This window comes from Cyanistes caeruleus, chromosome 10, assembly GCF_971803275.1.
Source record: "Cyanistes caeruleus chromosome 10, bCyaCae1.hap1.1, whole genome shotgun sequence".
Classification (NCBI taxonomy): domain Eukaryota; kingdom Metazoa; phylum Chordata; class Aves; order Passeriformes; family Paridae; genus Cyanistes; species Cyanistes caeruleus.
This window is the reverse complement of record NC_141710.1, coordinates 22,638,964-22,663,801: the sequence shown is the minus strand read 5'-3', so window position 1 is coordinate 22,663,801 and position 24,838 is coordinate 22,638,964. Positions and strand designations below refer to the sequence as shown.

The 24,838-nt window shown below is 40.7% G+C and overlaps 1 protein-coding gene across 1 annotated transcript in view; it reads right to left on the bottom strand.

Annotated features, from left to right (window-relative positions):
• Window positions 1–24,838, bottom strand: part of SI (sucrase-isomaltase) — a 43,344-nt gene that overhangs the window by 1,073 nt on the left and 17,433 nt on the right. The window contains exons 20-47 of the mRNA XM_023933589.2: window positions 24,393–24,449; window positions 23,907–24,031; window positions 23,468–23,556; window positions 22,240–22,289; window positions 20,804–20,974; window positions 20,182–20,331; window positions 18,668–18,871; window positions 17,702–17,856; window positions 16,503–16,671; window positions 15,558–15,654; window positions 15,048–15,160; window positions 14,836–14,961; window positions 13,471–13,599; window positions 13,259–13,366; window positions 13,099–13,161; window positions 12,717–12,848; window positions 12,018–12,102; window positions 10,963–11,101; window positions 7,629–7,762; window positions 7,064–7,098; window positions 6,856–6,972; window positions 5,513–5,661; window positions 4,863–4,947; window positions 4,716–4,772; window positions 3,970–4,094; window positions 3,672–3,760; window positions 2,360–2,409; window positions 911–1,081 (exon numbers count right to left, since the gene is read on the bottom strand). Coding sequence (XP_023789357.2) covers window positions 911–1,081; window positions 2,360–2,409; window positions 3,672–3,760; window positions 3,970–4,094; window positions 4,716–4,772; window positions 4,863–4,947; window positions 5,513–5,661; window positions 6,856–6,972; window positions 7,064–7,098; window positions 7,629–7,762; window positions 10,963–11,101; window positions 12,018–12,102; window positions 12,717–12,848; window positions 13,099–13,161; window positions 13,259–13,366; window positions 13,471–13,599; window positions 14,836–14,961; window positions 15,048–15,160; window positions 15,558–15,654; window positions 16,503–16,671; window positions 17,702–17,856; window positions 18,668–18,871; window positions 20,182–20,331; window positions 20,804–20,974; window positions 22,240–22,289; window positions 23,468–23,556; window positions 23,907–24,031; window positions 24,393–24,449 — 3,174 coding nt within the window. The remainder of the gene's footprint in view (window positions 1–910; window positions 1,082–2,359; window positions 2,410–3,671; window positions 3,761–3,969; window positions 4,095–4,715; window positions 4,773–4,862; window positions 4,948–5,512; window positions 5,662–6,855; window positions 6,973–7,063; window positions 7,099–7,628; window positions 7,763–10,962; window positions 11,102–12,017; window positions 12,103–12,716; window positions 12,849–13,098; window positions 13,162–13,258; window positions 13,367–13,470; window positions 13,600–14,835; window positions 14,962–15,047; window positions 15,161–15,557; window positions 15,655–16,502; window positions 16,672–17,701; window positions 17,857–18,667; window positions 18,872–20,181; window positions 20,332–20,803; window positions 20,975–22,239; window positions 22,290–23,467; window positions 23,557–23,906; window positions 24,032–24,392; window positions 24,450–24,838) is intronic.

Here is a 24,838-nt window from a genome sequence, read left to right as displayed (position 1 = left end):
CAATTCAACAGTGCATTTGAGTTTTTTCCCCCCATCAGAAGATCTACAGCAGAATCTCAGAGATGCTTTTCCTCCTGTCACAGCTCCCAGGTTGCAGGGAAACTTTTAGGGAACAAAATCCACTGCCAGAAATGGCATTAAATGCTATTAAAGAATCATTACCCGATGGCAGATTGTACATCTTTCTGAAATATGGTATATTTTTAAATATGGTAAATACATGGGTGTTTTAAATATGGTAGATAGATAAATATTTAAATATGGCAAATATTTTAAATATGGTAAGTATACAAATAATTCAAATATCCTCATATAAAAAATTAAAAGTGCTAATTGTATAATATTTTAAATATGGTAAATATCCAAATATTTCAAAAGTTCCAAGTAAAAATATTTTAAATATGGTAAATACATAAATATTTAAATAAGGTGAATATAAAAATAATTTAAATATTTTAATATAAAACTTTTAAGCGTTCTAATGATGCAGATATTTTAAATATGGTAAATATACAAATAATTTAAATATCCTCATATAAAAATTTTAAAGGTTCTAATTACACAGCTATTTTAAATATAAATATACAAATAATTTAAATATCCTCATATAAAAATTTTAAAGGTTCTAATTACACAGATGTTTTAAATATAAATATACAAATAATTAAAATATTCTAATATAAAAAAATAAATATGCTAATTTTATAGCTATTTTAGATATGGTAAATACACAGCCATTTCAAATATGGTAAATATATAAATATTTTAATATATATATAAATATATAAATATTTTAAATATGTTAATATATCATTATTTTAAATATGGTATCACAGCTGAATCTCTGCAGTTTTAAGGGCAGAAATGCAGGTGGGAAATCATGTTTTTAACCCTTCAAGCAGCATCTCACCTTCTTGTCCGTGTTGTAGGCCACGGTGGGGTTTGTTGGGAGGGTGGCCCCGTTCTGTGTCACCGTCACCCGAGTGGCCTCGCTGGGCACCCCCAGCACCTTGATTTCAGTGAACATCAGGTTGTTTGGGTCGGTGTAATTCTGGTGTGGAACTGTGATCTCCAAAATGGTCTGAAAGGAAGAGGAGAAGACAAATCCCAGAGATTGGGATTAGGCTGGTGCGAGCCCAGAGCAGCCGTGGCTGCCCCTGGCAGTGTCCAAGGCTGGACAGATCTTGGAGCAGTCTGGGACAGTGGAAAGTGTCCCTGCCCAAATTGAGGTGACTTTTACTGTCCCTCCCAACCCAAACTGTTCTGTAATTCTGTGAAGTCCACTTGAGCTTTCATTTGCTGTCCTCAGATTCTTTTTCTGATTTGTTTCCCCAATACCTGTGTGTTGTTCTTTATTTTTCAAATACTGAAAGCTTAAAATATTCTAATATAAAATATCAGTGTTAACCTGGCCAAACCCTGGGCTCTGCTGTGCTTTCACTGCCACTCAGCTGACTGATATGAGGGGTGAAGCAACAAGAAATTCTCCACCCCTGGCTGGGCAGTGAGAGCTGCAGGACAAACCCTTCCTTCCCTGCCCCAGTCTCACCTTCCAGCTGCTGTGGGAGCTGCTCCAGGCTCTTCTCCTCCTGCTTTTTGCCCTCCCAGAGCAGCTCCTGCCTCCCCATCCCCTCCCTCAGCACTCACAGGCCCCCTCTCCTTCATTTTAAGTCGATTTTGGATTCCCTTAGGATGCTCCCAGGTCCCCCACAAATGTGCTGTGACATAATTCCGTGTATTTAGTGCTCAGAGGGTGAGTGTGTTTCTCATTTTTGGTTGATTCGAGACCTCTGTAATTAAGCTTTTCCTTACTGAGTTTTTGTAAGAGCAGGGAAAGGTGCTTTTATTTTATAATCTCCTTACAACTGCAAATATTGAGTGTTAGCAAAACAAACTCCCTTCCACAGCAATTAACACCCTTTTATTTGACAAAGACAGAATTAAATGAGAAGAAAGAACAGTGTGGATAAAATTAGGAGACATTGTGGCACACTGGAAAATAATGAAATAAGAAAGTGTGTTTTCTCCTACAACAGAAAGAGCTTTTCTTTTAAGCCAAAAGTCCCTATAATTAGAGCCTAATTTATTTCCACATATTCCAGTGGTTATGGTAAGAAGTGAAATCTGACAATTGTACTTAACAATACTCTTCAGATTCACTCCTCAATTCATTCTTAACAGAGTTTAATCACATTTCATGTACCCTAATCATCTGTGAGCACGATTTAATGTAAGGTTGGGATATGTAGACATTAAGAAGACCCAAATTAAAATACCCATAGTTAAAAATACAAAAAAAAAAATAAAAAAAAAAAATACCTGAAGTGATTATTAAATAAATATGAGCTAATGAGATTACCTGGTTAGCAGTAAATGATGTCAGCAGGTAAACACCATCTTCATATGCATCTGTTAAAAAGAAAGAATGAAAGAAATTGAATAAAATGTCTTTGCTGTCTGCCTTATTTAACACATTATCAAAATATCTGCTCAAGGATTGTGCCCATAGACACCTTACAGATATAAGGGATGTACTTATATGTAAATAACGAGAAGTTTTGCATTTCCAGAAGATGAATGCAATCAGACATAAAATACTTTCAGTGTGTATAAAGTTGAAATGGAGGTGAAAGGAGAATATTTTAGGGTTAAGATATAAAAGCAGGCAAAGAAGCAGCACTAGGAAGATCAGGGGAGTTTAGATGAGGACAAAAATGTTTCTGTTTCTCACTGAAGAGCCATTTCCCACTTGCCCCTGCATTCCCTGTGTGATTCCAGGTGACACCTGACGCTGCTGGTGGCTGCTGCCTCTCTGAAATCACTGCTGGCATTTCCCAGCCCTGTAAATTCAGCTGTGGCTGCCCTCAGAGCCGTGCTGATCTCTGGTTTTGGAGCTCCTGCCATCCCACTCCTGCCAGTGTCACCCTGCGAGATGCTGCTCGCCATCCCTGCAAATTCCTTTTATCATCAGATTTCCCCAAGCGTGGCCATCAGTTCTGGACTGCGGAGCTGCCGGTGGGTGTGGAGCACCTCCAGATCCACCTCCAGCCTCTGCAAACCGCCCCCTCCACGAGGGTCTCCATGCAAGGCACATTTCCTGCCTTCCTGATGGGAATCTGGGGCCAGAGCTCGTGGTTGTTGCCAGGGTGGGGAGGAGAAGCGACAGCTCCGCGTCTCTTGTCTGCAGACAGTTTAAATTTAGCCATGCTGAGGAGATGGGTGAGAGCTCTCACATGATCCATGGTTATGGCTCCCACAGGTTTGAGGAGGAATCTTTGTTATCTGCCTTGCCTCAGGCCCAGGGCACGATTTCATTGGTACAACATATTAATTCTATAAATCACGGCGTGGTGTGGCTTCAATCAGGAAGAGTTGTGTTGCTGCAGTGCTGCTCTGCAGGTTCCATTTCAGTTCTGCCTCTGAAGGAGAGTTCACATCTGCCACCCAGAAATGGGGTGGCTTTGGCACGAGTCCATCCCTTCCCTCTGCTCCTCCTCGGACACCCCAGAGTTTGTTCCATCTCTTCCCAATTCACATCCTTGGGTTTGGTTTTATCTGCTTGAATTTGGGTTTTGAATATCCCCAGGGATGGAGCCTCACTTGGCAGTATCCAACCATCCTCACAGGAAAGAAAAAAGGGTTTTTAAGAAGGGAAAAAGCCCTGGACGTACCAATGCGAACCCCATCATCCCAATAAAGGTGTCCTTCTGCAAACAGAGCGTCATCCAGAGCCACCGTGAGTCCCATCGGGTTTTTGCGGCTGTGGAAAACACAATTTTCTCTCAATTTCCTCAGCTAATCACGTTCCATATTCCCCAAATGTTAATTTCTTTACAGAAAAGTTGTGTACCACCCAAGTGGCCTCCCATAGCCATCTTCCCATCCCATACTGCTAAAGACTATTAGGAAAAAAACCCTAAAAAAACCACAAAAAACCAAATGAAATCTAAAATTTTCACTTCTTCCTACCTGTAAGCAGTTGTATTGGCAGGTCTTTGCCAAGGCAGGATGTATCCACCTCGGATGTGCAGGTTGATGTGCTCCAGAGGAGCTGTTAAATTTTGGAGCTGTCCCCTAAAGCCAGTATCTATGTCCTATGTACAAAAAAAAAAAAAAGGAATTTTTACCCGCTTTTCCTCCAGAATGAAATGATAATATTCCTCCAGACAGGTTAATTAGGTGTTACTGCAGGAGTAACTGTTAATAAGAGAAACCCTGAAATTTTGGCTCTGTAAAAGCCTGGCCTGCCCATGGGTGATGGCAGCTGAACCAGAGGGGCCAAGCGGATGAAACACAAACCTGTGATTAATGAAGGCAGTTTTGAACCTGCTCTTCCTATTTTCCAAATCTTTTATTATTTTCTGGGAAAAATTAGGCAGCTAAAACCCATTTTTTTTCTTTCTTTATTAGAGCATTCCATTACAAAAACCTTCTGTGTATCATTTGAGGGTTACAAAAAGTGAAAAGAACTCTAAATTAAAGGTATTACTTCACCTTTTCATTTATCATAACTCTGGTCATGTTATTATACATTATTATAAAGGAATCGAGGATTTTTATTATTTCTTTAATCAGCTGAGTAGATTTTATGTTTCTAAGAACTTATATTAAATGCAAATTAGGCAGGAGAGTGTTTCTTCCTCTCTGCCACACTCAGCACTGGGAAAAGACAGAAAATAAAAGTGTTAAAATACAATTTTTTTGGGATGACTTACCGTGTGGTAATCGTACCAGCGGGCATTGGGGAAATACGCGTTCACACTCCGATCACCCTGCGATTAAACACACAAATTTTAGGCACCTCAAATCAAAAAGTGGAGCTAAATCAAACTGATTTTAGGAGTAAAAGCTTGAAAGCTCACTTGTTTCATCACAGGGCTGATGAGCAGGGCAGGACCCCAGAGGAACTGCTCGTCGATGTCCCACGTTTTCCTGTCCTCCACAAACCTGTCGGGATGAGACAGCCAGAGCTGAACTTTCCCAAAAAGTTCCTCCTTGAAGACCCTTCTGTCAGTAATTTCACCTGCTTCTTCTAGTACCTGTTTCCTTGTTGTTGCTATTAATGACTCAGATCAATGAATGTTGCACAAAGATCCTGACACTCGTTAGAGAAACGCAAATTAGTGCTTAGCTTTGGGGTTTTTTGTCCATTTCTTTGCTTTTGCTTTTCAGTTGGGACATTTGCTTTTCACATTGGGACAACAAAACTCTGAAGGTCTTTCTTATGCTTATTATTTACAATAATAGAATCTCGGACAGACTTTTTAATTTGAGCCACTCTTTTCTGAGTTTCTTCGAAAAAAACAAATCAACACACGCAAAAAACTCAGTTTTTCCCCAGCCAAGACTTGTTTGGTTTTTTTGTTTGTTTTTTTTTAATTTGTTTTTGTTTGGTTTTTTTTATTGAAGGGGGAAATGCTGTAACAAAGAGAGGACTCTGTTGTTAGGGGGTCACAAGCAGAGGAGTTTTAATGGGAATTCTTGCTGAGGGGAGCAGGGGAATTGCACTTACTCGTGGAGAACGGGGCGGATCACGGTGCTGCCGTGGGCGTGGGCGTCGTGCAGCAAGGTGTAGAGGTAAGGCAGCAGGGTGTACCTGATGTTCAGCACATTCCTGGAAATCTCATGAAATTTGGCATCCCAGGAAGCAGGATCTTGCCTCTGAAAGAGAGTGTTGTTGGAGAAGCTGTGTTGGATTGCCTGAGAAAGCTAAAAAACCCAAATCAAAGTAGGAAAACGAACCAAGGAACTTTCTCCACTGAAGCAGAGCATCTCTATTTATTCTTCAACTACAGAGCAAGTGAAAACCTTGTCACTGTCAGCCCCAGGAGGGGAACTAGGAAGAGGAACGCTGGTAAAACCCCAGGGGAAACAGTAAAAATGTTGAATGCAAAGTGTCCCCAAGGTGTGACACGTCCCAGGGTCCATCATCCATCAGCCCTCTGCTCCCACACTCGCAGCAGGACGCCGAGGCACCAAGGACTGGTGTCAGGAGAGCCTCAAATCTTTATTAAATGTGTGGAACAATACCTTGGCAAATTGGGTGATGCTGGGAGCACCACGATAACCCCAAATCTGCATTTTGAAGGCTTTCACAGGCCTGTGGAAGGTGTGTGCTGCGAGATAAAGCAGCCAGCTTTGAAAAGGAGACTTTAATCCATTAGATATTTGCCATCTAAATAGCTCCACTCTGCTAGACCTGAAGCTTTCCCTGGAACACAAGTGCTGTTTCCCTTTTTTTTCATTTTCCCAGTTATCTTGTTCTACAGCTTTCTCCACTCCAGTCCTTAGCCTGCATTTAGGCAATTATTCCCCTCTCCTTTTAGCAGAAATACAATATCTGATGGTGGCAAACGTGCAAAGCACAGAAATTCCTGAGTCTCACTCCAGCATCTTATTACACTGCCCCATTTTCTCATTTGTTGTATAATTATGGGCAATTAGGGCTGAGAGCACCGAGGTCAGTTCTGTTTCTTCAAGTGTGTTTGCCATAAAATCTCCATTTTAGCCTTGCTATAGCTCATTGAAATCCAAATGGCACAGAGGAGAAAATGGGTAGGGTTTGATTCAGTGAAAGCAAAGTTGGAACTTCCTTCAAGTGTCCAAATCCCAGAGCAGCCCCTCTGTGGGCATAAAACCTCCCAGGTGAGGTGGAGGCCCCACAGCCGAGCCAGCATAAAAATAATGACAATTTCCATTGCATAAAGAGCCAAAAGTGTTCTTTTCTTCTCCATTTTACTTGGAATGTACTTTTTCTTTTTTTGAGCCAGGGCAATTGTGCATTGTTCTGGCTGGTTTTCCCTGTGTGTTGGAAAGGCACAGCTGCCAAGAATTGTTAAAAAAATTGCAACTCACCCGTGTTCCTTTCTCGTTGTGATTCCTTGAATATGGGTAAAATGCACCCAGCTCCATCCAGCGGGCACACATCTCGTACTCGGCGTCTTTGAAGAAGCCACAGATATCAGCTCCTGTCTGAAATGTTCAGAATAACCCAAATGGAAAACTGTATTATCGTGTACAGCATCACAGTAATTAAATATAAGTTAATAACTCATTAGCTTACATAAGATATTCCAAAGAGACTGAACTCCATCATGCCTGAAAAGAGAAATAAATTGGAGTTACTGGCTGGGATTTTTTTACATTATGGTTCCATAGACATTGTTTATAACACTACTGAATCAGAAGAGAAAAAAACAAATACAAGCCCCACAATTTCTCTAATGTGTCGTGTTTTCCTGCTACAGAAGGAGATGGGATGTGGGTGGACAGGAGCAGAGGAAAAAATTGAGTGGCAGGACGCAGGGCATGGAGGGGTCTGGTCCCAAGGGAATTAAAGGAGTTCCCAGCACCTGGTACAGAAAGAAGTAAGAAGGAAGAGTAGAAAAAGGAATTCAGCACAGATTCTGATTTTTGAACCAGTTTTTTCAGCTAAAAATCACAGGAATACAAAAAGCCAGGAGGTGGAGGAGAAACAAAGCCAGGTTGGATAATGCTTGGAGGAACCTGGTCAGTGGTGTCCCAGCCATGGCAGGGGTGGAGCTGCATGTGCTTTAAGGTCCCTCCCAACCCAAACCATTCCCTGATTCGGTGATCCCAGGAATGCAAACCCTTCTCCTAGCACGTACCAATAATGGATTTGTGCATCTGGTCCCAGGCTGCCGTGTTGTCCCCCAGCCAGTGCCCCACCCATCTCCCGCTGCTGGGGTAGGTGGAGCGGGTGATGACGATCCCGCGCTCCTTGGTGGCGTCCCGCAGAGCCCTGCATCACAAACAGACACAGAAACCAGTCACAGGAGAAATGCTGCACGAGAATTCATGGCCTAGGAGCCTCTGAAAAGAAATGTATGGGTTTATGTTATCATAGCAAAGGTATATCAACATATACATCCAATCTACGTGTGCTTTTGGTGGCAATTCAATTGTGGCAAAGCTGGCCAGCCTGAAGCTGCAAAGAGAACTGCCAAACAAGGAGGGATTAAAAAAGGAGTTTTCCAGCTCAGGCTAGCTCTTCTGTGGGAAACCAGAAATGTAGCAAAACTTTCCAAGCTCACTTTCTAAGGGCACTACAATGCGTGCGTCATTCCTTCTTACAGCATCTGAAAACTTGAAGCAACAGTTGGATTCAGCAAAAATCCAACCCAAAGGCTCACAAGAGTGAAAAAAGAGGTAGCAGGAATATTGGATCTCTCAAGATAAGTTTAGTTGACTTTAAGGTGTTGAAATAAACAAACGAAAAAAGAAGATTCAGGGATTTGTAGTCCCTTCTGAAAGACCAAGGTGACAGGATATCAATATGAATATTAGTCAGAAAATCACCCTGATTAAATCCCACTGCTCTCCACCATAATTGCCTAAACTGCTGCTTCAATAAGGCACTATTTACTTATTTTTCTATAGGATTTGCAGCTTTAGTGACACCATAATTACAGCAAAGACACACAAGTCACTTAAATTACCTCAGCAATTAAACCAGACTAATGTGCCACAATTATTTCCTCCGGGACAAACAGTAAATTTTCTAGGATATTTTATTCCTTTGTAGCATATTTTCCAACACTTTAATTCTCTGCTTGCTTTCCCTGTGTCAATAGTGTTTTGGAAGTGGCAGCTAAAATTTCCAGAGTGAAGACAGCGAATATCACGTGTAGAACTGCTGAGGGATTAGCAGGACCTGAGTGTTCTGTGGCTGGAGGCTCAGGCCTGCAGCTCCATAGCTCTACCCATGAAAAACAATTATTCAGGTCACAAAGGCTGAATTTACCTCCAAACAGTTCCTGTGTTCACTAATGAGGGCTCTGGCTATGCAAAAACCTCATTACAAAAGGACAGCATCAAGGAAATATCTCGAAGTTTCTGTGTCTGATGGATGGAGAACTGAAATGACTCCAGGTTACATAAAATACCGATGTTCACTTTTCAGTTACAGTCTTTCATGAGTTTTGTGTGCAAATAATCTTTCTGTTTGGATGGTTTAGTATCGAAATAAATTATTGCATTTCTTCAGTTGCACAAGTACCCCTTCAGTTACCGCCAAAAAAATAAATTTGGGACTGAAATATATGTATATATATATATTTTGTAGATAACATTTGCTATAAATTTCTAGAGCGAGAATATCTGTGTGAGCTGAGAGATTTATTGTAGTGATTTCTGTTGCAGTGCCTTGCAAAAGAGAGGAGAATATTTCAGTTCATACTTAAAACACAGAAATGATGGCGATATTCCCTTTCCCATCAAATTCTTGTCTACTCCACTGGGCTTGCACAGCTGGGTTTTGGCAGGGGTGGCTCCAGTGAGAAAATTCTGAGGCTTCCTCGTTTCTGATGGAGCCAAGGGACCTGCCCCTGGCTGAGTCCATCAGCAGCACTGGGTGACTTTGGGATAACAGGAATAAGAAAGGGAAAATGTAGCTCCCAACAGCAAGTGGAAAGAGAGAGGGAGAGAGGGGTGGGGATGTGTGGGAGCAGCAGCCCTGCAGACCCCCAGGCCAGTGCAGAAGGGTCAGGAGATGCTCCAGGCTCTGGAGCTGGGGTGTCCCTGCAGCAGAGGGAGCGCCAAGGGGGAGCACAGATCCACCTGCAGCCCCTGGAGGATGCCCAGAGGAAGTTGTGAGCCCTTGGGATGCCTGTGCTGGATTCCTGCAGGAAGCTGTGGAGCCCTGGAGAGAGGAGGAGGGGAAGAGAAGGGGGAGGAAAGAGCGGCAGAGACAGTGCGTGATGGACTGGCTGCAACCCCTGCTCCATGCCCTCCCCACCTCTGCTGGACAGCAGGTAGAAAATAGGGAATGGATTAGAAAAAAAGGGAAGGCTTGGGAGAATTAAGGTCAGGTTTTAATTGTCATAGTCCTCTCTGATTGGATTTCCACAGCTGAGTTGTTTTGCCCGTGGCAGGACTTGGTGAGTGGTCTCTCCCTGTCCTTACCTCAGTCCATGAATCTTTCTTTCTACTTTCTCTCCTCTTCCCAGCTGAGCAGGGAGGAGTTGGAGGGGCTTTGATGGGCACCTGGAGCTCAGCCAGGGCCAAATCCACCACATTTTGTGATGCCCAAATCCCACCAGGCTGGGCTGGCAGCACAAGGATCAGACATTCCCTCCTGTCCTGTCAGCAGTTTCAGCCTTGCCTTGGCTGGCAGGGCTGCGCTGGCTCGCTGCCAGTGGAGCATCCTCTCCCAAATCCAAACAGCCCTGATATTTTCCCTCTTTATGGGAATATGAAAGTTACCCAGGGCTTTAAGGTCATTGAGATGTGCACAGAAAATCTGTGCCTTGCTCCCTGGCTGAAATGAAAATGGAACAGCCCAGCCCTGCCACCACTGGATCAGGAGTTATCTAAAGCAGGCTGGGGACAATTCAGAGGGACAGATAATGATATTGGCCTTGGAACTGGGAAAACAGATGCTTCAAAGTAAAGCTTTGTGCTCACACTCTGCATTTTAAAAGTCACCACCCCCCCTTTTCACTTCATTTTAAATAGAGAACATAATCGAGCCCTCCTGAAATTCACACGACTGAAAAACTGTCTTCATTTTCCCTCGCTGGATGTAAAGTGTGAGGAAAACCAGAGCAAACCAGGCAAGCCCAGCAACGCCCAGAAACAATAATTATGTGATGTTTAATCACAGGAATTCTGTGCAGAAGGGATTTATTGCAGTGGAACCATGGAAGCACAGCTTCAGCTCAGCCCTGCACAGACCCCTCTCCCCTTCTCCTGCAGCTCTGCTCCCACCACCATTCCTGCACCAAGGGGGAAATCCCTGACTGGAACAACTCCAGCAGCTGCCCAGCCCTTGGAGCATCCAGCCCCTCTTGGAGCTGGATTGAAAAACCACGCTGGTCAGAGTGAAGAGAAGGATGGCTCAGGCATCTTAAATTAACCAGTGGAAGTTTTTTGGGAATGTAGGCATGGAATATCCATTTGGAATGTGTTTTGGAGGCAGCATGGAATATGCAAAGCACTTACTCCAGGCTGGGTCTGGCTTGGGACCATCCATAAAGGTTGTGGACATCGTAGTGTCTGACTGGGGTCCCGTCTGCGAGGTAGTGCTGACCTTCCATGCATGGAGTTTTGTGGATTAATCCTGTTGACCTATATCCCAAATCTTGTGGAAAGGGAAGAAATGTATTTATTATTAATAACAAGCATGTGTTAATCACTTGAGTTATTTTTTCTTAATTTTCATAATCTTGTAGGCATGCAGTCTCTTTATACTGTTGGTTATTTATTTATAATTATCAAAATGGCATTTCCAATATGGAATATTTCCAATATTCCTCTGCAGGTATCTGGGTTGTGAATGTTTTAGTGGGTCAGTTACAGGTGCTCTTACTACAGAGGCTCAAAGAATAAACAGTATATCAGAAAATATCTCAAATCTTTTTATAGACAGTTTTTAAACACTGTCACTCTAACCACATAAACAGAAAAATGGGTGTGGTGGGGATATGATCTGTGCCTGAATATTAATTTCCTGGAAACTCCTGAGAAACCACTCGTGAAACCTGAATACAACAGTAAGCAGTGAGAGTATGCTAATAAACCATTAATAAATAATTTCTAATTAGTACTACTTTACACCAGTACTTCAGGAAAGCGGAGCTAAGAAAGCGAAGCATTTCAAGCATTTGACTGCTCACATAAATGGTAATGAGAGGAGACACATGGGTATTTTCTAAATATTTAATTAATTGCATTATTCATCTGAGAAAACTGCAAAACAGAGAGCTCAGTTCTCTGCCGTGCCTCAAGCAAAGCACTTAGACACAAAATAGGGATCAAAATCCATATGCAGGGAGGAGCTGGAAAGAACTTTATTTTTACAAAGTGCTGCACAGCTCCTGCTGAAATATCTGGGCTTGCAGTGGCCCATAATCTCAGGAATAAAGGGCCATTTTCAGTGAGGAGCCATGAGTTTACAAACCCATCTTTATTTCGGCTTTTATGCCCCATACACGAGATAAGAACTCATGTAGGAACCAGAAAAACCTGAGACTGTTTTAAGGAGGGATCAGACTTACGAGGCATGTAGGGAGGATTGTTTAGGAGGTCGTTCTTACAGCCACCTATGGCACCATTCATAAAAGCTGCTGGTTCATTCATGTCCTTAAAAAGACAAAGCAAAACCCCTTAGTTTGCTACAGAACACCATAAATTGTGAATTGCACACGAGCAGAGCTGCAGGGTTCCTGAGGAGCCCCTGAAGATGCAGTCTCAGCTGGACATCCCATGTTCCTTAAAGGGGCTGACAAAAAGGCAAGGAAAGGATTTCCCATGGGGGCATGCAGTGACAGTAAAAGGGGGATGGCCTTGAGCTGAAGGAGGGAGAGATTAGGTGGGATATTGGGAAGGAATTGTTCTCTGTGAGGGTGGGGAGAGCTGGCACGGGGTGACCAGAGAAGCTGTGGAAGTTCCCAAGGTCAGGTTGGACAGGGATTGGAGAACCCTGGGATAGAGGAAGGTGCCCCTGCCCATGGCAGGGGGCAGGAAAATAAGATTTTTAAGATCTCTTCCAACCCAGGCTATTCTGTCATTCAACCACTTTTTGTTTCAAGGGAACAACCTCTAAGATCATCAAGTCCAACATTTCCTTAATGGGAATTTAACACAGGATACTTCTGCCAGATCAGTGCAGATCTGAGAATTAGGAATGGGGGTCCCCTCCAGCAGTGTCAGGCAGAGAAGGACAATCCAGAAATCAGATGCATTTCCACACTTACGGTCCACAGCCCATCAAACTTGAGGCTTTTTAAGGGATCGGGATTGTCATGGACCTCCAGGATTTCCCTCTTCCACCACTCCATCGTGGAATTGCGGAAGAAGTCTGGGAAAGCACAGTGTGCTACATAGGACTGTAAAAACAGAAGGAAAAGGAGACAGATAAGGGGGCTGAAGGTATTCCATAGTTAAAATTCTGGAATTAAAAAAATTAATAAATGAAGACAAAAAATAACGGCTTGTTCACTAAATTTTTTGGCTTTTAGGAAGGCTTAGTTGCAGTTTCTGCAACTTATTCATGCCCTGAGATTTATCAATGAGTTTATTATTTTAATTGATTAGTGTCTATATTTGAGTCCAGAACCAAACCATGTCAGTATTTACCTCTACTAGTTCTTCATGAGACAGTGACTCATTGATTTGGACATTGGGAAGAAACGACCAGACCTAATAAGACAAAGAATATTTAAAATAATCAAACCACACTAAATACAAACTGAGCATCAACAACACACAGGTTTAAATACTCTTCCCTGGACAGTACCTTGGAGTATAAAATTTCTTTGGTATCAGGCCATTGTACGAAGACGTCATTGGCCTCACCTCTGCTGAAGGCAGGATAATCGGTTTCATTCCCAGAAATGGCTGGATCCTGCGATTAGAAACACTCTTACCCTTGTGCCCAAAATTGATGTTGGATATATTCTCAGTTTTGTGATGCTATATTGGGATTTAAAAGCAATATTCCAAACTGACCAGGATAATGATAAATCTCATTCCTTCTGATTTGATTTTGTTGACCAGAGCAGGTAATCCAGCAAATTTTGAGGAAATGGTGAAGTCCAGGTTTCTTTCCATGTAGTCAATATCTGTATATTGGACATCCTGCAGTTCAAAACAAAAAACAACCAATTAATTTTAAAGTATTTTCTCCCTTTTTTTGGCAAATATTGAAAATTAGCCAAAATAAGTTAAATGTGGAATTTTGATGTGTAAAATTGGAAGCAGTGGTAATTTCAGGCTGAAGTTGTTAAATGAACAATACACAACCTATGAGCAGGTCTGAACCAAAATAAACCTTTCACTGCTGCATTTAAACTGAGGGGAGAAATTGATAAAAATAGAGGAAAAAATGGATTTTACTGTACATACGTACACAGAAACTGCACCTATATTTCCATAACTATAAGGAAACAAGAGAAATAGTTGTTCTCTATTGAAACATTGATATTATTACATATCATTATTGATATCATTATATCAATACATATTATTGATATTATTGATTAAATTATAATTATATTATATTTAAATTATAGTCATATTATATTTGAAATGAAGCTACATTCAATTTATTTAATCTATAATTTTGTTAGATCTAGGTGCTATTACCACTATTCCCAACAATTTAAATTATTTAATATATAATTTATATTTTTTATATTATATATTTTTAAATATATTTAATATATTAATATATAATTTTGTTAGATCTAGGTGCTATTCCTACTATCCCAACAATTTATTTAATTTATTTAATATAATATATATTTTATATTTTTAATATACTTAATATATAATTTTGTTAGATCTAGGTGCTATTCCTACTATCCCAACAATTTATTTAATTTATTGAATATATAATATGTATATTTTATATTATATATTTTTAAAATATATTTAATATATAATTTTGTTAGATCTAGGTGCTATTCCTACTATCCCAACAATTTATTTAATTTATTGAATATATAATATATATATTTTATATTATATATTTTTAAAATATATTTAATATATAATTTTGTTAGATCTAGGTGTTATTCCCAACAACAACCTGTGCCAAATCACAGCAGACTTGACACAGAGCATTATGGCAATGAAATTATGCTGCTTCATTTTTTTTCCCCCTGCTGTTTTTTCTTAACCACTGCTCCTCCCTGTCATTCTTTGGTGTGAACAATAAAAAAAATTAAGCAGCTTTCAACACAGCCCAGAGTCCGTGGCACAAAACCTGCTCTTCTCTACCACACTGGGGGTTCTTTCTTGTTTGTTACTGCTTTGGTATTTAAAAGGATTTAGTCAAGTTGAAAGCTCAGATGTTGTTTTCGCCCAACGTACGTAGGGAATCCGAGCCGCCTTCATTTCCTCCACGAGCTGGGCGACCTCCGCGTCGTTGGCGTATCCGTAGCGGCACAGCTGGAATCCCAAGGACCAGTAGGCTGGCATGACCGGGCGCCCAATCAGCTGGAGAGGGTAAAGGATGCTCGTGGTGAGGAGGGGAAGAGAAACCAAACCAACCCGCCAAAGCCCGGCCTTAGTCAGGCTCCTACTTCAGTGTACTCCTGGACCACGAGCTCGGGAGTCGGGCCCAAAACCATGTAGAAGTCGAGGATCCCTCCGATGGTGCGGTAGGTCAGGGCAGGGGTGGGCTGGAAAGTCACATCTGGAAGTGGAGGGAAGGAAGTGAGAAAAGGATGCCTGGATTTGCCACCAGTGCAAAACACTGACTGTAAAAACAGAACACACGGAGGAGGGTGGAGAGAGTTCACAAAGCTCCCTGGGCAAGGGGGAACGGCTTCAGAATGACAGGGAGGAGGCAGAGATGGGATATTGGGAAGAAATTGTTGCCTGTGAGCGGGGTGAGGCCCTGAGGTTGCCCAGAGCAGCTGGGGCTGCCCCTGGATCCCTGCAGTGCCCAAGGCCAGGCTGGACATTGGGGTTTGGAGCAGCCTGGGACAGGGGAAGGTGTCCCTGCAGGGAGGTGGAACAGGAGGAGCTTTAATGCCCCTTCCAACCCAGCCTATTTCATTGTTCATGGAATAAATGAAAGCTTTTCTTACCCATTGCATTGCTGTTAAGCAAGAGAACTCCGTGGGCATTGCTATCTTCTTCAAGAGCCATATAAAATGGGTGAAAACCATAAGAATTCAGCATGTACTGCAAATAAAACAAAATACATTTTACTGGGGAAACATTGCAAACATTTGCCTATTAACATTTAGTGAGAAAATTAATGAAAGAGGAGACAATTACCAGACATAGCAAATAAACTTTAAATTTATACACCTAAATCTTACCTAACCACAAAACAGACCTGCAGAAGGGCACTTGGAACATCACAATTTGTTGAGCTTCCTGCTCAGGCAGGAAGGAAAGCAAAGGTATTGCTGCACTTAAATTTCACTAGAAGGTGCTTCCTCAGGACAAAACTTTCCCTTCTTTGCAAACAGAACCATGTCTACGTGCTCAGGAGGCGCTGGTGACATTACATTTAATTTTCCCAAAATGTTTTACAGCCTGAACTGGAAGTTAGAGCTATAATTAGCTGCTGCTATTTTGTTGGCCATTCCCTGATAATTGGAAATTTGCTATCTTGTAGGAAATAAGACAAATAAACAGAGATAAGATTTCTGCTTCACCCGTGTAAGTACTAAATTAATCCCCAAGCAACAGGAATTGTTCTGACTCATGTCTAATTTTCAAAACAATGAGCTGAGAAGAATAAAAAAAGGAGGAACGTGCTGTTACTCCTAAGTTATCTGTCACCTTCCCATATCTGAGGGCCTGAGCTCCTCACATTGTTCTTGCAGGTCACAAATAATGGCTTTACAGAATTCCCTTGCCATGGAGACACCATCTAAACTGTGAATTGTAGTCAATATGGTCAGAGCCAATGCCCAGCTACCAGCAGACATCCACCAGATTTTAAAGTCGTTGCTGAACATTTCTGCATTCATTGGTTCAAAAAAAAAAAAATCATATTTTCTTCTTCTTTGCCTACTCACAGTTGGAGGCTGGTCCCTGGTGAACATCCCCCAGGTGTTCCAGCTCATGTTGTGTCGGAACGTGGGGTGCTCGGCCTCTCCGAACCCGTAGATGTACTGGGACGCCAGGCGGGTGGAAATCTGGATGAACATGTCACTGAAGGTGAAGGTGGGCAGGCCTGAATTCCAGCTGAGGTGGGAAGAGGAGAGGGAAAATAAGAATAAAATAAGAATACAATAAGAATAGAGCATCCTCAGGGCTATGTTTCTGGGCTTTCTTTTGGGCCGCTCTTTTCCTCTGGAAATCTCACGCTTCAGTAAAAGTGGACTACAACTCTTGTGGTTGTCAAGGAAACTTAAAGGACGTGAAATGGGGTGTCTAAGAATTGCTGAGGAGTTTAGGGACACAAAGTCCTCCGAGTCTCTCAGAGAGGAATCGCACACAGGCATCATGCACTGCAAGTTCCGTCGTATTTTAGCAATTCAGTGAGAAAATGCACTTCAGCACACTACAATCCTATTTTCCTCCCAGACTGGAGCCACATGGAATACAGTAAATAAAGTGCTTTTTATAGTTCACTGAACTTTCTGTGCAGATTACACTGAAATTGCATTCACAGGTCATATTTATTATAAATCAGTATCTTTCCAATTAGAAATCAAACTGCAGCCTGGTGGGCTCTGCCAGAGAATTCCATTGTTCCAGGAGTTTCATTTGCAGGTTGAGTTATTATTCTGGTTGGCAAAAGAGAACTCAACTCACAATTGAGCTTTAAGTATTTTGGAAAAATGAATAAAATTGTTTTTTATTGAATAAAAAACAAGACACTCAACTGTTCTCTGCTTTCTAACTCTGACTTAATCAAGGAAAAATGGAGCTCGTGACAGAGGAGTCTGTCACGTTACCAAAACAAAAATTTCAAGTTAGTTGGGACACAACTTCTGTATTTTTCCCCAAAACTGACCCTACTGGTCAATCCTTAATAAGCAGTGCTGTGGTCACCTAGGGAGTATTTTAGGAACTGTATAAAATCATTTTTCCTCCCAGAAACTTGGGAAGCGCAGAAGGAGTTTGAGAGCTGCCAGCGCTCTTCACTCCCAACACAAAGAACATTTAAAATAATCACACAGAGAGACTGTGCTTATTCAAAATAAGCACAGAGAGAAGTAAGCTGGCAGGAAGGTGTGAAATGAAAGAGCAGGAAGGGGCAGTGGCTTACATGACTGTGCCCGTGCTCTTGCGGCGCACTTGGATCCCAAAGGGTTTGATCTGGACCACGACATCGTAGAGCCGGTCCTGGCTGGAGCTGGTGGGGGAGCTGGGCAGGTTCAGGGGCACGGGGACCTCGTATCGAGGGCTTTGAGGATCATAGATCTGTCAAGCAGAAATGAGTTGATTTAAGCAAGACAGTTGTTCTGAAAGCTGGATCTGATACAAATTGTAAAACGCTTGCTGTGGTATTTTCTTTCAATGCGTATTCTTGAACCGGTTCTTTCACAATATTATTTTTTTGGGGGGAGAAGAATCCCAACCAATGAACCTTAAAGATTTATTGTGGGTCAGGAATGGCTCATCTAATTAACTACATGAATTTAAAGTATATACTTATATTTAAAATATAGGTGTATATACTTTGCAAGTGTGATAATTAATTTTCTAGTTCGTCTTTTACTCAGCTTTTAGGGTTCTTTTTCAGGTTTTCTGTATTTTGAAAGTGGATAGAAGTTATTTTTTGATGTCTGACCACTTAGCTCAAAATTATATTATTTATAAAATATATCTATATAAAATTATCATATTATTAAAAACATGGCAATAAATTACAGTTAATCAACAGTGCTTGTAAAATTTTGCAATAGAACTGCAATGTTGGATGTAAAAATAAACTCTAGTCATGAGAGACTTACAAATAAATTTACCTGTACATTAACAAAATACTTCCAGTTTCAAAGTTCCTGGCTGACATTACACACACACACTGACATTATACCTTTGATTCTTGTAATTTCTTTGTAAAATTGAGAGCTAGGATTCTAGGATGAAAAAAAGATGCAGGCTAAGAGCAATAATAATTGGTTAGAAGGAGAAACATATTCACACAAGGCTGCTTCTGTCTGGGAAATATAAATTTTGTCCTTTGAGTTCCCATAAATAAAAAATTCGAGGAATTCTGGGATGGCATTACCTTAAACTGCAGCATGTGGTTGTGGTGATATTTCACCTCCAGGCCCAGGGTGTTGATTGGGGTAGTGAAATCCTCGTTGGCTCTGACCTTGTCGTCTATGGTGAGGGTGGCTGTGATTCCAGTGGAGGAATAATTGAGGCTGGATACGTAGTAAGGGTTGTTGGAGCTGTAATAGCAGGAAGGAACACCTGGATTTCCTGTCACCTGGTGCAAACAAAAAGGAGTTTCAGTTCAGAGAGTCAGCTGGATCTTTTTTATTAGGTATTAGCATGGAATCCTTTTTTTTTTTAACAGATCCGTGGCAAATGTAGATTTTTTTGGGGAAAATTAATGGAATCCTGAATAAAGAAATATTACAGAATAATCTCTGCACTGGCTCAGGTGTAATAAAGCCATCCAGTGAAGGCTGTACAAATAGTTCAGTCAGGAAACGGAATCCTCGTGCAATGAAGATGAATTTCCCCATCTCTGTGATCTTCAGATCAATCCCTCAATGTGGTTTAATCTTGGCTTGTGGAAATTCCTAAAGCTTCGTCCCTTTTAATCCCATTGCTCTCTGGCTGCCTTCAAGGAGATGTGCCCAAAACCCATTTCATACCCAGGCAACATCAGAGCAGATCTTCCCACTGCCTTTATTCACACAAATTATCCTTAATACATCCAGTGAAAATTACATCCTACTCATCTGAGATCTCCTGACATTTCCAAATATCCCAAATTACAAAAAATTCTTTTAGCACTGCAACAAAAGCAGAGCAGTTCTGCTTCAGCAGGTGCTGGTGCAGGAGCAGCCAGCACAGAATTTTGGATTTTATTCCTATAGGAAAGGCCCAAAAATGGGCATTTTAGATTTAGAAGAACAAGGAATAATTGAGTTGGAAGCACCCTCTGAAGTTCAACCCTGCCAGGCCATGTTGTTCCCACATGTTTATTAATAATTAATTAATAAATAATTGCATTGCTAAATTAATACAATAAACAATAAAATAATTTATAATATTAATTAATGAAACCATGTGTCAGTGAGCTTCATGTCAGAGATAAAGGTTTGGAAATAGCTCCTTGATGTAGATATAAACAAGTTCACAAATTAATCAAGTTTTTTTTATGGAATTCAAGGATTTCCTCTCAAACTGAGATCCAGAGGAGTTAATTTGACTTAAAATGTCCCTGAGTGCCCTTGAAGGTGACACAAGGGGCTGAGCCCTGCAGGCCACGGTGCCACTGAGGCAGAAGGGGCAGCTGAAGGTGTTCCTCCACTTTTTCCTAACTCTAATATTATTTCTGTTCATCTTTCAAAAAATACCTCATTTTCCCTCAACTCCTGATATAAACTGGTACAATTTAAATGGTTGTCAGCTACTGAGGTAAATAAAATCCATCAGTACCATTTTATTTAAGCCTGACTAATCTCCCAGACCACTTTTATTCTGTAACAACCACAAAGGAAAACCTTTTATTCTGGATTTTTATTTTTATTTTTGCCTAATTAGTTTAGAGAAATAATGACTTACTTCCCAGGTGCAGCCACGTTGTTCACATTTTTCTTTTGTTGGGTCAGGGCTGGGATAACAATCAAATCTTTCATTGAGAGCCACGTTTAGAGCCCATGTGACTGTGTATGATTTTCCCAGTTCAAGCTGAAGTCCTCTTATAAAAGCAACCTTATAAATATGAAACAATAAACAGTTATTAAATGTCACATCCCATCCAGCTTTCCTTCAGTCAGAAGAGGTGCTGGTCCTTAAGAATAATACACTTAAAACCTGAAAATTTACAAAATCCCATCTGGTGAGTTTTGATACCGTTTCACTTTTACAAACACACACAACTGATATTTTTACAGATAAAATCTGAAGAATTAAGAGTCTAAAAATATGGAGTTAATCCCACAGCTTCCTTGGAAGCCAGCAGGAATAAGTACATGAAATAAGCTGTCTGCTACACCACGAGCATAACTTAGATGCACTTACATGCAGCAGAGTTGAGTGTAATTGTACTTTTATTCTATAATAAAATTCACATTGTATTTCATTGAAACAACATTGGCACTGGGTACTGTCCTTTGCAACACATAAAATAAAGTTGATACAATTTTAAATATGTTTACTTTCCATTTTCCTGTTATTGCTTTACCTTTCTGGCAGAATCATAGGTGGTATTAATGGGATAATTTTGTACAACGTTGTTCTGAGACACAGAAACTGTTGTTATTTCGTGGGGCAATCCCAATATCTTGATTTCCTCGAATTTCAGGTTGTTTGGATCACTGTAGTTGCTGTGTGTTGCAGTCATTTGTAGAGCATTCTGGAAAATAGTACAGTGGTCATATTCTTATTTTAAAAATATGCCAAAAATCCTCCTGATTTACCAACTTTTTTCCATGAAGATTTTCACATTGTAGCCTAAATAAACCAATATCTTTTCCCACACAAATTAATTATTGCTCTGCTTGGTGTTACCACAACAAAGCTTTTCTACCACGTATAAAATAATTTTCAGAGTCATGTTTCAGCTTTATTTTTGCCTTGCTTGAGAAATAAAGAAAAACTGGGGTGGGTCTGTGACAGGGCAGATAAACTCCACCCATCTGGGTTCCAACAACCAAAGGTTCTCACTTTTCTTGATATAGAAATACCACTTCCTATTCCATGCCATTAATTATTTTTAGATTAGGAGGAATTGTGCCGTGGCTGTCTCACGTGTGTGCAGGATTTCCCTCCTGCCCTCCACGGGAACACTGAGGTTAATTGTTAATTCAGATGTCATCACAGTCGTGATTTCACTGCTGGGGTTTCAAACTCCAACAGCAACAATATCTACAAATGCCTCTCTGATTAATTATGATTTAAATAATTACTGATTCATGCGCTTCACTCGTGTTCCTCTGCCTTCTCTCACTTGGTTTATGCTCTTTCATCACGGGAAAGGAATGAACACCTTTACCCAATATTAATGTTATTATTATCATTGTTGTACAAATAATGTGCTGTCATGCCATTTGCAACCCTTGTTTATGTGATAGTTACTGCCAATATTGGATAGAAACATTATCACAGCTCCACCCTGATGTCAATCAACCCTGCAAAGGCACTTCCACCTAAAAAAAACCACAATACAACTTAACCCTGATGTAGTTTCTGAGGGCTCAGGCAAGGTGTGGGTCTCCCTCACTATTTGGAGCCATTCAGATGGATTTTCACTGCATAAAAATATACATTTTTTACAGTGCCTTTATTTTGAGAATCACAAACACTCCATGCTTCTCCTTTTTCACTCTGTTTTAAGTGCCTCTTAGGCTTTAGAGTTTTCTTGTTCAGTAAATATTGCTGCTGAGTTTATTATGTGGAAGGAAAAAGGAGTTATTTAGATATCTGTATTAACTAGGAGGAAAAAACCCAACAGATTTCATCCCAGTTAAATGAGAATATTTGGAACATGATTCCTCTTGGCTTTGGCAAATGATTTGTTTTCCATCAAAGCTTACAAGAGAATAAAGAGAGAAAAGAACACTCTTGAAAGATACCGGATAAAAATCAGGAAAATAAGATTATTTAAAATCAAATACTTACGTTGGAAACTCTAAATTCATAGTAAATGTAGGCTTTATTCTGAATTGTACCTAAAAGGTAAAGAAACAAGTTACACTTGGAGTGCAGAAAAGAATAAAATTAAAGTAGAGACCATTAAACTGTTAATTATCAGGACTGCAGTCAAAGCTGCACTAAGCAACTCAAATATTTATTAATGTTTCTTTGAGGAACTGAAATGTCCCTTTTTCCTTTGGCCAGTCTCCCAGGAGATATAATTTTTTTTCACAAAAATTCATTGAAATCAGCTCTTCTAAAATGTAGTGATTTTTAATTCTACTGCTATTTCTTCTTAGTTTGTCTTAGACATAAAAGTTTTGATCAAAGCTAATCCTTTAACAGAAACTAAATAAGGATTTTTCGTGCAAAAATAATGGTGGTGACAACAATAAAAATTATAAATGCCATGGAACCATAAGAGAAGAAATAACACATGATCAGGAAAAATAGAAATTGTGGTCAATTTGGCTTTTTTGTTTTGGTTTTTTTTTTTCCCCACACATACAAAAAGACAAATCCTGACAATGGTTCCCCTATGAAACTGCACCCTGTAAGTTTTGGGCAGGCCATAAAATGATGCAATGTTTTATTGCTCTGTTTGGCAGCAGCACTGAGGGCAGTAATGGCTTTGTTATTTTAGGCCAGGGGAGCACTGGAGCTGCCACCCCCATGCACAGCAGCCACCCAAGGCCTGCCGGATTTATGGCAGCAATAATCAGCTGAATCACTGCTCTATTTCTTAAAAGCAGCCCCAACTTTCACTAAATTCCAGGAAGCAGAAGCTCAGGAGGTTTCCTGGGAGATATGACTGGTACAGCCCACAAGAAAAAGGTGTTGGACAAGCGGAATGCATAAACTTTTCCAGTATTGATGCTCAGATACCTCCCTGGATGGGCAGTGGTTTGCCTAAATCCCATGGGAAAACCCTGTCACCTCATGACAATCTAAAGATTTCTCCTGAAAACCAGAGGTTTGACCTTAAAGTAGAGCCTTGTGTCTTTTTCTTTTGCTTGTGTCGAATTAAGTTGCGACTTCAGTCTTACATTAAATAATAGTCACAGTTTTCTACTTAAAAGTGATGAAAACCATTTAATTTACAAGCAAGCAGCAGCAGGGTGTTGCAATGTCTTCTTTTCAGCAGGAACTTTTAAAATCTGAGTTTGTTAAATCTTTGTTAGCCATATTTATTTCACTCCTGATGACTGCTCACCTGTAGATTCTCCATCATCCCAGAACAAATCCCCGGAAGCTTCACTGTTGGCATCCAGGGCAATTATGAGTCCCATTGGATTCCTGCGGCTGTGGAAGGGGAGATTTATCTGTATAACAAACATCTAAACATCCCCCATGTTCATGTAAGAGTGAAACACCCAACAGAGTCACAATTCTTGGAGAATTGCGTTAATTAAGTTTAATCCTTGGTTTCCTTTCATTTTCATGCAAATGGATTAAAATACCCCGTGAGTTTAGAGATTTCTATGCAAAGAATTCATCACTAAAGGAGTGGAAGTGAGGTTTGGCTCACAGCTATTCCCACATTTCAAGGTGAAAATCATAAATACAATGGGCTGCTATTTGTAACCTGGAAGTTCTCAGCCCCGTTACGGGGGAAAAAAATAATGTTAAAATTGTTCCATTTGGGATCCTACCTTGCCACTGTGGTGGTGGCTGGATTCTGAGTAGGGAAAATGTATCCTCCTCTCAGGTGCAGCCCCATTTTATCTGCTGGGGTTTGTATCTCATGCCATGCTTTCTGTAAAAGGACTGGTTCACCCTTATGGACAGAGAGTGAAAAGAGAAAAGGAATTTTGTATTACTGCTGGGTGTTTTCTTAAGTCCTGGGTTTCATCAAATTGTTCCTTAGATACAAAGCTTAAGTTATGTAAATATCTATGGGTTGATGGGCACATAAAACAAAATAATTGCATATCATTATGATTTAATGTCAATCTGAGCCCTTTTTTGAGGCACCAGGTCTTGTGCTCATCCAACCACCCTCCATCCCTTGTCCCCCAAATAACCCCAAAGCCTTTCCTTGTGTCTCTGTCCCCAAAGCAGGGCTGAGAATCCTATTTCATCACAATCCCCTTTAGAAAATGGTGTAAAATCCCATAATATCCCCTGCATTTCCTTACCGTGTCATACTCGTACCACTCTCCCTCAGGAAAGAACACACGAGTGGACTCCGCACCCTAAAAGGGGACAAAGAAGCAACTCTCATATTTCAACTTAACCAGATAAACTCAATTTTCCAATAAAGCTGAAGTTCACGGCGAGGAAATCACTGATATTTCTACGCTTGGCTGTTTCCTGGTGTTTAGGATGGTGCCCAGGCAGGGGGAAAAGGGCAATCCAAGCAGGATTTCTGCAAAGCTGCTGGGGTGTAACTCAATTGCTGCTCTGCAAAGTGGCAGCTCATTGAAAGCCACCCAAAGCCACAATGCTTCAAACCCAGTGAACCAGATCCTATCCACGAGTACCTCTCCATCTTCTTTATTTCCAGGTATTTTGGGGCTGGCACTTTTCAGATTCTCACTTCCCCTTTCTGTATTTAAGAAATGTTTTATGTTTCTCCATGGCA